The sequence below is a fragment of the Momordica charantia genome (assembly GCF_013281855.1).
Source record: "Momordica charantia cultivar OHB3-1 chromosome 6 unlocalized genomic scaffold, Mcharantia_2.0 BLBB01000006.1, whole genome shotgun sequence".
Lineage (NCBI taxonomy): Eukaryota > Viridiplantae > Streptophyta > Magnoliopsida > Cucurbitales > Cucurbitaceae > Momordica > Momordica charantia.
This window is the reverse complement of record NW_028275164.1, coordinates 29,546,930-29,558,616: the sequence shown is the minus strand read 5'-3', so window position 1 is coordinate 29,558,616 and position 11,687 is coordinate 29,546,930. Positions and strand designations below refer to the sequence as shown.

Genomic DNA, 11,687 nt, shown 5'->3' with positions numbered 1-11,687 from the left:
GAATTTTTGGATTCATTGTCATAATATACTAGAAAGAAACAATCGAAGAATGTAACTGCATTATTTCAACCATTAGTTTATGTTGGATTTGTAGAGTGTAAAAAAAAACGTTCCATATTAATTAGGAAAGAGGGTGATTTATTGTATATAGGTGATGACAATTATCTCCGATTGATATGAGACCCTTTGGATGAAGCAAAAAATTAAACCGTGAGAGTTATACACAAAGTAGACAATATCATACCATTGTAGAGATACTTTAGAATACGAGGGTACTGGCATATACTAATCTTCCATATCCTCAAATTGTTGTACTAAAAAAAATAAAATAGTCATCCATTTGCCTTTTTATCTCGAAGTTTAATTTTTTTCCAAAAAGTTCAATTAATCACCTTTTTTTTTGTTCAACCATGTGTAGAAGTGGAAATTCAAATCTACAACCATTTGATTGAGGATATATATCTTAACTTACCAATTAAAATATGCTCCATTTGTTAATAAATAATTATTTTAATCTTTATTATTCTATTACTTATGTTGATCGATAGATGACATGATCTTCAAACATGTATGTTAATATGCTAACATGAATCTGAGAATATCATTCCAAACAAGATAAATACGCTTTACAAATCATGTTTAAAAACAAAAAATCTAACTCAAATATATTCAAATAATTTCCTTTTTATATGGTATTAATTGCGCTGTTGTTATTGTTTGTCTTCACTTTCATTTTAGATCAAATCAGACTTCAAATGTCAATAAAATTTCTAATCTTCAACTAAACTCAACATGAATCAACACTTACAAAAAAAAAAAAAAAAGACAGTTCTTATGGTCTAAGCCTTTGTAAGTTTGTAACTTTGATTTTCATTCGGTTTTTACCAACTTTGATACTAAATATAGACTAAATAATCTCAAATTAAAATGTTTGACTTGAACATAACTCAATTGATCAAATTATATATCTTTAAACTACGTAAATTCTAATCTCCACTTATACCTATGGTACTACAAAGGAACTCTGGAATTCAATAGTAACTATTAAACAAATTAATGAACCTAAAAGTTTAAACTAATAAATTATGGTAAATTTAATCACTTATAAGATATTTAATATTCTTATGTGGATTTAAAAATTTGCACAATATCTAAAGCATAGTACCGGATCCAAAGCATTGTACCTCCTACTCTGATACTATATTGAACAAGAGAGTAAATAATCTTGCACCACTTCATTACTAAAGAAAAGTCTAATTAAATATATTTGAGATAGTAATTAGTTAGAATATGTAACTGGAAAATAAGAGGGATCAACTAATTAACTAAGGTCAACATGAACTTAGTTAAACCGTATTGGTATCTATTTCCAATTATGAGATTGTGAGTTACTAAAAAAAATTAATTAACTAAGCAACAAACTATGAAATCTAATAGTAGGAACTAAACTAAAGAGAGAAAATGAGAAATCCTAACTAAAGTAAAACTCGAGCAGAAATTGACATATATCATCAAAGTTATGAGTTTGCACGTAAGGAAAAAAATGTAATTGAACTATGGTGGAAGTCCATTTTTTTATCTTGGAAATTGAGAGATATTATAAATATATGTGTGGGTTAGATTTGTTAAATCGTTATCATAAAGAAGTAGTTCAACGGCTCTCTTTGAAAAGAAATAAAGATAAACTTATCTCAAAAATTGATTGCTCTCAAAGGAGACGTGGCATCAATCATTCTAAGTTGTTAAAAAGGTTTATATTTTATATATATACATACACACATTTGTTTAGGTAGCTTTGAGTTTTATTAGTTGATGTATTTTTAAAATATTTATTTAAATTTCTATATTTTTAGTTTTTATTTATTTTAATTACTATATTTTTGAAATATTAAGCGTTCATTTTGATTCTTTTATTTTTATATTTCATTTATTTAAATTAAAATTTTAGCATGATACTTCGTTTACTAGATATAGTCATAATTTTATGTATATGTGCTCCACTTTATTATTTATAAAATTTTATAAATAGATACCAAAATAATCACATTTTAAATGTAGACGTTTTGAAATTACAAATACTAAAATAAATAAAAGTTGAAAATGTAAGGACCGAAATCAACCTTTTTAAAATATGAGTCAAAATGAACATTTTTTTAGTCAAAATAGACATTTTGAAAGATACTAAAAAGGAACAAAATAGTATTTAAATTTTTAAAAATAGGAATTAGACTGGATTCTCTAACTATAATATATATTTTTAATTTATTTTGAAATGATTTTCTTTCTCGAAGGATTTTAGATTTTTTTATATATTATTACAACTAAATTATGGCCGATTAGTAATATCTGCTTTTAATTGGAAATGTTTTATTTACATGAAATAATCATTTAATATATATTTTGAAAGCTATTAAAATAAAATCTACATATTATATTGGGACTGCAAACTTTGACTCCTTTTTAAATGAAAATTTGCAAAAATCTGACTTCATTGTTACACTGTCATCTTTAAAATTTATAATTTCAGAAACTATTTTTTAAAACTCAGAAAATACTAATATAACTTATAACTCAATCAGTAGAAACTAAAAAAATGGTAATAAATCATGCTTCATCTATAAGAGTTGTACCATTAAATTATCACAAATAGACCATTAAGCTTCTTACTTGGAAATTACACAAAAGTCCTACAAAAATAAAAATTGAAAACGATTAACTGTACTCAAATCCAACTTCTACTTCATTTCTTTAGATAAATCAATGTTTGCATTGAAATGAAGATTTACCTTCAATTTTTTAATTCAAATAATTAATAAAAATTATTTAGAGTGAGCTAATAATTAAGACAATTAATGGTAGATAAAAATTATAAAATGAGCCGCATTGAAAACTTACACCGTGGCTTCTTTGTTATTTGGATTGGGCTTCGTATTTGTTAAAGCCCGTTCGTTTCGACCTTTAACTGGGCTTAACCTGTTTAGGCCCATTGACAGATTACTGTATTGTACAACAGATTTAGGCGGGAAAAACAAATAAGAACTAGATTAGTTAGTGCTTGTTTGGTAACGCTCATGTTTCTCATTTTTTGAGAAATAGACATATTTGATAGTCAATCTTGTTTGTCGTTTCTAGAATGTCCAAAAATTGATCCCTTTTTAGTTGGTGGTTCTGGAGACATTCTTGGACCATCACATACTCCCCACGTCCACAATTCGATCCTTTCCATGCCCAAATTGGTATTTGGAAACTAGGAACACTAAAAGAGTTATTAAACATATTTATTTTGAAAACAACTCTTGTTTCCAATTTGTTCCAAAACATAAATAAGAATTGTTTTATCGCACTTGAATTCATGGACGTTGGGGTCATGCAATTTATTTTTCTTTATTAAAAATGAAGAAGCAAAAACAAGAAACGGAAACGTTACCAGACAGGCCCTAAGTTTCTTCTTTCTTGTTCCGGTTTCTAATTTATTACAAAATATAAATAAGTATATTTTTATTATTCTTGAATATATGAGTGTTGAGGGTCATGCAATTTTATTTTATTTATATTATAAAGGAAGAAACATAAACAAGAAATGAGAACGTTACGAAACCTGTTCATAGTGAATTTCTTAAGATATTAAGTTTAAATACTATTTTCTTCTCGTACTTTTCACTTTTGTTAATTTTGGTCTATGAACGATTATTTTAATTAATATACTTTCTAACTTTTCTTTCATTTCAATCCCCTGTACTTTTGAAATGTTCGTTTTCTTATTTATTTATATCAAAATGTTACCATGACACTTTATTGATTAAAGTTATTGAAATGTAACCATGAGTTTGTATTAAAAGGTTTCCATTGTGTATATACAAAATTTGTGTTAAAATTTTGCAAATGATATACTTTGTTGTTACGTTGGTAAACGATTTTTCATATGAATATTAAAGTATCTCGCGATAATAAATACCTTGCGTTGGCAGAGGGTTTTTAATATCTGCGTGTCAATGTCTTCATCAGTCCTGTCACCATCATCTCATTCACCACGACTTGCCATGTTCATCAGATAATCACAACCTGATAATTGCTACGATCTGTTCATCCACCTCCAACTAAGCTTTGTTTGTCATCCCAATTTGTTGTTCTTTCAGAGTATGGTGCATCTTCTTATACGTGAGAAGATTCTTCACTTGCATCTTTCAAAATCCAAAACTCTCCCTGTCAAATCTTAAAATCTCTTCAAAGTTGGACTGTCCACGGGATCCCATGATGCTAAACCTTACAGATATCACTTGTTGGAAAAAGTAATTACCAAGAATTTTTTCCCCTCCCCAGTTATTCCGTGAAAACTAAATCTAACCACACGATGAGAGAATATATATGTAGAGAAAACACAAACGACACAAAGTTTATAATTCACAAACTATGGCTACGTCCAGTCTTCCGCTACACACGGGTTCTACTATAATGGGATTGGTACAATGGGCATACAATAATCTATCAATTCTAGATGCTTCAACAAAAATCACATAGCTCTTAGGAACTACAACAATACGAGGTTAGAAATACGAGGAATGGAAAACCTCACAATACTCACAAGAACTGGTTGCTCACATTGCTCTACAACCCCAGGATCTCGATCTTCTTTAAAGCTGCAAACGCTCTTCCTCTTATTTTAGTGCAACGACACTTTTCAGCCGCCACTTAATTATGCAACAACATAATAATTAACATAAAACAAAACTAATGTATATAAGGGAAAATCGTCGTAGCATTGAGACATTGTCCATAGCCCCTCGAGGCTATGAATTTTGTAGCGATAGATGCTCACCCGCACACCTTCGTGTTTTTGTTCTAATTTTGACTGCATTGAGATGCTCTCTACAGTGCCTCAATGTTGTGCTCCAGCGAGCAAGGTTTCTGCAGCCACACTTCAATTCATTCCTCTTCTTCTCCGATCTTCTATTGTTTTGGCTCTACCAATCCCAACAAAATCTACGAGAAAACAAACCAACAAAAACGATCTCAAAGTACTCAAGTAAGTGTTGGACAACCTTAAAGTCCTGGTTAGTGTTAGGAGTCAAACCAAAGTTCTACATCAGCTAAAGATCCTCTCTTTCCTACAAGACGGATCGATTGAATTATCAAAAACACAAAACCACGAGAAAACTCGTAAACTATAGAGAAGCACTGGAAAAACACACAAATACATTTTTCTCTTCTTGTTTCACTTCATCAACATTTACCGTCGAAGTTAATTTTCTTCTTCGATCAACATCGATAGCCACTTGTTGGAACAAGCAAACCACAAGATTATATTAGAAAGAGGTAAGGGATGGGCAAAAGGCCATCCTCAAAGCTAAAAGATCGATTACAAAGGTCACCATATATATGCTAATTCGCTTTTGCTCGAACAATCATACTCAATTTGCAAAGATATGGTCCACCACCACCACCACCAAAACTATGATGATCCAATCCGATTAAATTTCCCCCTCCCCTTCAACCCCTTTAAAGACCTTTTGAATATTCAATATTGAACTTTCAGCCACACAAATTCCCTCAATATCCCAATATCGCCAACCACACATTTCAATAGAGAGAGATCAACCATTTGTATAACCATATCATAATCATCATCTCCCATTCCCATTCAAATTTCACCTGAAAAATCTACACACAGTAATAAGTGTCACGTTTGAAGGAGATGGAGAATTGAAAGAGTGAACAAATCTACCGTAGCTTAGCTGCTAGGCTAATTAATTAATAATCTAGGCCCCCCAAGTATATAATAAGCTTAAATTTATGTATATTATGTATGGAGTATTGAAGCTATTGGTTATGTATACCTAAAAATTTAAACCACTGGTCCTTTTGATTTCCTTTATCCGGCCAAGTCATGGAGCAACTGAGCACCCATCAAGTTTCTGTATGGAAGATTATTCTGAGTTTCTCCATCTAAGAGCGAGTATTGAACTGGTTGGCATTCTTCCATCTGCTCTCTTGGGAAGAAAAGGGAGCTCTGTGCCGCTGCTGCCGGTGAGAAGGCAATGCTCACCCCTCCGCCCCCGTTCCCGCCGCCTGTTGCATGCTGCTGTAACCCTAATGTCAACGACACCCCGCCGCCGCCGCCGCGGTTGTTGAAGTGTTGATTGTTGTTGTTGCTGAGGAATGAAACTCCACCGCTGCCGGAGTGGTGGTTGTACGACGAGAAGTCGAGCTCGACCGTGCCGAATGCATCGGTGGGGACTCGCCCGAAGCCATGGCTTTGGAGCTGCTGGTGATGGTTTTGTTGGGCCTTGGTGGTTCTGGAGACATTCTTGTCCGAGATGATTGAAGAGAGGCATTCCGAGTCTATTCTGAGGAGTTGGTCCGGCGTTGGCTTTTGATCCTCCAGCCGTGTCGGGATCATCGGCCGATGATGACCATCGATGTCGTCGTCGAAATCCGCCACCCCGTCTGAAGAGTTGTTGAAATTGTTGTTGTTGTTATTGATCTCTTGCTCTTGTTCCTTAGTCTCTTCCAAGTACATCTCCTCCACCATCGGCTTCCACAGCCTCACTCTCGCATTAATGAACCAATTCGACACCTAACCAAAAACCAGAACCAAAAAGTTACAAATATAACTACGAAACAAACACACAAGACAAGAAAAAACCACACAATTTACTCCCCACGTGAACAAACAACCCTACTAATAATGAAACATCTTTAAATTCATCAGAAAAAACCCAAAAAAAAAAAAAAAGAACCCCATCTTGTTTCATCTCGAATTCCATTCCAAGTTTCTAACAAAACAACTACCCATTTCATGAAAAAAAAATGAGTTCTTTAACGTCTAAAAAGTCAAAAGCCCTTCCATGCCATGACATGATAAAAAAAAAAAAAAAAAAAAAGACAAGACAATAAAACAGTGGATTTTCGAAGAAGATCATATATGCATTATGCGCATTGAAAATGTAAAACTGGAATAAAATAATAGAGTGGTTGAATCATGAATGGAATATATTGTACTCATTATTATTGTGTAGGGTTTGTTTTTATTTTGTTTTTTAAAGAATTAAAACTTTGGACTTGCCTGGCTTCTGGAGAGCCCAGTTTGGCGAGCTAAAATATGTTTATCCACATCGCTAGGGTACCTGCAAAAGCTTCAGTAAACAACATTAACAAACAAATAAACAAAACAAGCAAAAGTAGAAGAAGAAGAAGAAAGAGTGAGAAATTACGGGTGAAGAAAGTGCTCGAAGAGCCAAGCGCGAAGAACAGAAACAGAACGTTCGGGGAGGCCACGCTGGGGGCGCCATGGATGGGTCTCCATGAGGCTTATTTGGTGGAAGGCTCGGTGCTGCCTCAACGCCTGATCGATCACTCGCAGCCGCGGCGTTTCGCCTCTGGTGCTGCCCACTGCCACTGCCTCCTTATCCTTTGTCTCTCCCATGGCCTTTCTCGCGCCCTGAATTTGGGCCACGATCCCATCTTTCAAGGACCGGAAGTGCCTCGACATCGCCTTCGACGCCAGCGCCGAGTACGCCCTCGCCGCCCCACTTCCGGCCACCGCCTCGAACGCCGCCACCACCCCCTTCATCTGCTCGCAGTACTGCCTGTACCGTCTCTCCACCTATATATCAAAAATCACAACTTTCTCACCACAAACCTTCAAAGATCGTTTTTTTATTCACTTTTTGGAGGTGGGGTTTGTGTGTTTACCTCTTCAAGCATGGAAAAGAGCTTGCTTTTTCGCTTTTGCAACTCGACGAAATCGAGGGAGTGGAGCGAGAGTTTGGTGGAAGAAGAAGACCCATGTTCCAATTCCCACTGTTTGATTGATGTGTTGTTGTTGTTGTGTTTTGAGGGAGAAGAAGAATTGTTGTTATTATTATTGGTGATTGTTTCTCCAAGGCTACAAAACTCACAAAGAAGGTTCTGAGCTGGGGCCAAGAATCTTGAATTCCGAAGCTGAAACATAGCCGCAGTGGAAGATTGATTTTGTGGTCTGAGTTCAAAGGATTGTAAGCCAATAGAAGAAGGATTAGAGGAAGAGAGAGAGAGAGAAAGGCCTTGGCTTGGCCTCTCATTTCCCTCGCAAGGAAACACACATCTCAAAGCAGACGAATCATTTTCGGCATCATCAACAAGCTGGAATCTGTTGTCGTCTGCCGCCGCCGCCGTCGGCCCCCATGGCCCAACCACCATCATGTTCTGATCGTGAAACTCCCCGCCGCCGGTGGGCTCCGTTTCGAACCCGAACCCGAACCCGGAATTATTATTCGAATTGGAATTCATTTCCGAGTAATAAAATCCTCCTGCTGATGAAACCACCACCATGTCCTCCGACTTTTGTCCTCCCATAGAAATTGAAATCCGACCCAAATCACCAGCAGAGCAGATTAAGCTTTAAAAAGAAAAAAGAAACGATCTTGATGGGTTAAAAGACTAACCCAGATGGCGGTGGTGGGCGAAGAATCTTTGGGGGAAGAGAGATGGAAGAAGGAATTGAGATTTCATATATTTATTCATGATGAGAATTGAGAGCTGCTGCTGCTGCTACTGCTGGAAGCTATAATCATCATCTGAAGTACTGCTGTGAACCTTTCTCTCTCTTTTTTTAGCTCTCTCACAGTTTTTTTTTTTTTCCTCTTTTCGCTCTCTGGCTTTAATGGGTCAATGCAGGGTGGGATAAATCCGTCCAAAATGGACTTCCTATATTAAAAATAAATAAATAAATAATTCCCCTCAATTATTTGGGTACCAAACAATTAAAAATAAAAAAAGGAAAAATGATGAGAAGTTGAAACTTAAAACCAGTTTTGCAAGTAGAGGAAGAAAGCAATGATCATGGAGAATTAAAACGAGCCGCCACAACCCACATGAGCAAAAACGAGAAATCAAACCAAATGAAATCAGAATGTATAATTTATTTTTGTTGAGAGTTTTTGATGAGAAAATTAAAGTAGATAATGTAAGATATAGAGATGGAGAGAGAGAGGGAGAAGGGGGAGCGAATCCCAAGAAGTGATTCCCAAGTGGGAGTTGTGGGCAGGCTTTTTCAGATGGGTTTCTGGAAAAAGAGAGAGGGGATTAGTGGACCTGCTTCTGCTTCTGCTCCTGCTTCTTCGACCTGTGGTTCTATGCCTGAGACTGTGAGATAGGTTCCATAAATTTCCCTTTTTTTTTCTTTTGCTTTTGAATTTGGGTGTGTAGAAGTAGAACTGGAAAAGGGGAAAAAAAAAGAGGAGAGAGAGAATGGTTCCCAAAAAGAGGGAGTGAGGAAGATGAGGTGGTCCAATCCAATGGCTTTGGTTTTTGGCCATCTAATTCTCATTAATTCCTCTATTAAACCCTTCCACCCAATTCCAATTCCAATTCCAATTCCAGTTCCTCTCTCTTGCAAATATATGCCAACTCCACGCGCTTACTAAGTCACCATCATCCTTTATGTATATATATACTCCATTAATATTTAATTTTAGATCAAAAATAAAGATTGATTAACCTTTTGGTTATTGGTTCACGAGTTGGAAAATTGTTGGTTTGTGTAGTCTAAAGTTGGGAGATTTTGGAATTTTGTTGCTCGTGAGATCGGATTGAGAAATGAATGAGTTTCATGAATTGAAGGTTCTACTATGGTGTGATATTTATGTTTATTCGTTATTGTTTCTCTTCTTTTTTTCAATAAATAAAAGTATCCATGTGTTGGGTAATTGTTTATTAGAAAAAAAAAACAACCATTTCTACTTTTTCGTTTTTTTAAATTTCATACGCCACTGTCAACATTATCATAGGTGAATTACTATAGATAGGTGAATTACTATAGAATATTTAGGGAATTCAACCACGTCTTTTCGGATGGATGCAAGTGTTGACAGCTCGACATATGTTAGCTGAGCGATCTACAAACTGTCTACATGTCAACCTTGAAGAACACACAGACACGAAGGCAACAATGATATTCTCCAACAACACGTTGCATTTTTTGGAGTGTCGAAGAGCCGTTAAAGCACTATCAGAAGCCCTGTCGGAGTTAATCTCTATAACTAGAGATCCCTACCTCTCATGTAAGGTACAGTGAGACTATTCTTTCTGTGTGTGCAATAGATCAGATTGTGTACTAACTTGATCGTCGAAGTGCTAACCTTGTCTTGTAGATATTTCGAATTTCAATACACACCTCATCTGAGTTTCACGGATTTCGAACCTGATCAAACAATATTGAAAAGAATTAATATGACAATTCAATTTATTAATTAAATATTCAACTATATATGTTATATTTAGTATGCATTTATTTAATGCTAGAACAAGAAATAAAAAGCAAATAAAATTTTTTATATCCTATGTATATATAAAGTAAGGATAACCATTCAATCACTATAAATAAGTCTGATCTTAGAGTTTAAAAATAAGATAATACACAATTGACTCTAAAATTAATACCACAATATATATCAAACTATTAAACAAATATAAAAAGTTCATGATCTAAAACCTATTACTATCTTGAAATCTTATGGAGACATTTTGTATATTGGGCATGTTACAAAGTTTGTTATTCTTATTATATACATTATTCATGAGCATATATATATATATATATATATTTAATAAGTTTGTGTGGAACAAATGTCTCTGCCACATCATAATGTGACATTATAATATGTCTCCATGACACTCATTTTGAATTTAGAAAAAAAAAAAAAGAAAATGAAAAATGGCGACTATCACTAGGCAAGTGTTACAAATTTGTATTTTTTATTATTCTTATGTGTCACACGTATCCATTGATCTAATAACACATCATATATATGGTGTTTACTAAAGTCATATATATAAGGTCCTCTTTTATTTTACCATATCTTTTATGTGTCCTATATTTTAATTGTTCTCATCTTTAATGAGTGTTAAAAATCTGTTGAATATGTTATTGTCCTGGTTAGCCTTCGGACACCTCTACAACTATATTTTGTCATATCTAACATTATTTATTAATAGTCCACCCGAGTATACTTCAATTAATTAATGTATTTATATATGACCAAAAATCTATTGGTTCAAACTTTCATCTCTATCGGTTGAAAAACCAATATCAAGTAAATTATAAACTTTGATATAGTAATAACTAAAAATTAAAAATATCTACATCTAATATATATAATTAAGGAATTTATAGTGGGAAATTTTAGTTTTCCACATTATTATTAGTGCAGTTCAAAACCAATACGGCGACATTGATTTTTCCAATAAAGAGTTCATCTATACTATATTAAAAAAGGTAGGACGTAGGAAAAACATTTTTGGACACTTTTGCCGTTTATTAAATTTACAAATTTACAAATTATTCCATTAATATATTATTACAAATATTAAATTAATTATTAATTATTAATTATCAATACTATAAATGCATGAAATATAAAAGGTTAGAATGCAAAAAGTTTTCCAACAACATAAAATTAATTTTTTCTTTAATTAAAATTCATACTAGAATTTCAAGAGTTTTAGAATTTGAAAAGCTTTTGTAACGTTTTATCCTCTATTACTATAAAAATAGGTTTTCTTCTACATGTTTTTCACAAGTTTCAATACTTTTTTATTCTTAGTTCCTTGAAACATCTCTCAAAGATGATTCAATCTTGAAAACATCTCGAGATATTTGTGACATATTCATCAAGTTGCAAGAGATGCATATGTTGAATCTACATATC

At 33.7% G+C, this 11,687-nt stretch overlaps 1 protein-coding gene across 4 annotated transcripts; it reads right to left on the bottom strand.

Moving 5' to 3' along the window:
- Positions 1 to 4,341: 4,341 nt before the first annotated feature.
- LOC111025948 (homeobox protein BEL1 homolog) lies at positions 4,342 to 9,308 on the bottom strand. 4 transcript variants are annotated; one of them, XR_015791689.1, is made up of 7 exons: positions 9,073 to 9,308; positions 7,693 to 8,685; positions 7,212 to 7,603; positions 7,064 to 7,133; positions 5,835 to 6,574; positions 4,817 to 4,980; positions 4,342 to 4,688 (listed from the first exon to the last, which is right to left on the bottom strand). XR_015791689.1 is itself a non-coding variant. In XM_088125635.1 (6 exons), exons 2-5 carry the CDS (start codon positions 8,332 to 8,334, stop codon positions 5,870 to 5,872), a joined length of 1,809 nt encoding a protein of 602 aa, XP_087981761.1. In that variant the 5' UTR covers positions 8,335 to 8,685; positions 9,073 to 9,308; the 3' UTR covers positions 4,342 to 4,980; positions 5,835 to 5,869. The 4 variants fall into 4 exon arrangements, 3 of the variants coding, with proteins under 3 accessions (XP_087981761.1, XP_087981762.1, XP_087981763.1); XM_088125635.1 differs by having other exon boundaries at positions 4,342 to 4,980; XM_088125636.1 differs by lacking the exons at positions 4,342 to 4,688; positions 4,817 to 4,980 and adding an exon at positions 5,599 to 5,658.
- Positions 9,309 to 11,687: the final 2,379 nt, after the last annotated feature.

Coding starts and splice junctions, on each gene's coding strand:
- LOC111025948 (XM_088125635.1), bottom strand. CDS start 8,334: ATGGGAGGACAAAAGTCGGAGGACATGGTGGTGGTTTCATCAGCAGGA. Junction 7,604..7,692: donor TCTTTTCCATGCTTGAAGAG/GTAAACACACAA, acceptor TTTGATATATAG/GTGGAGAGACGGTACAGGCA. Junction 7,134..7,211: donor TTCGAGCACTTTCTTCACCC/GTAATTTCTCAC, acceptor TGTTTACTGAAG/CTTTTGCAGGTACCCTAGCG.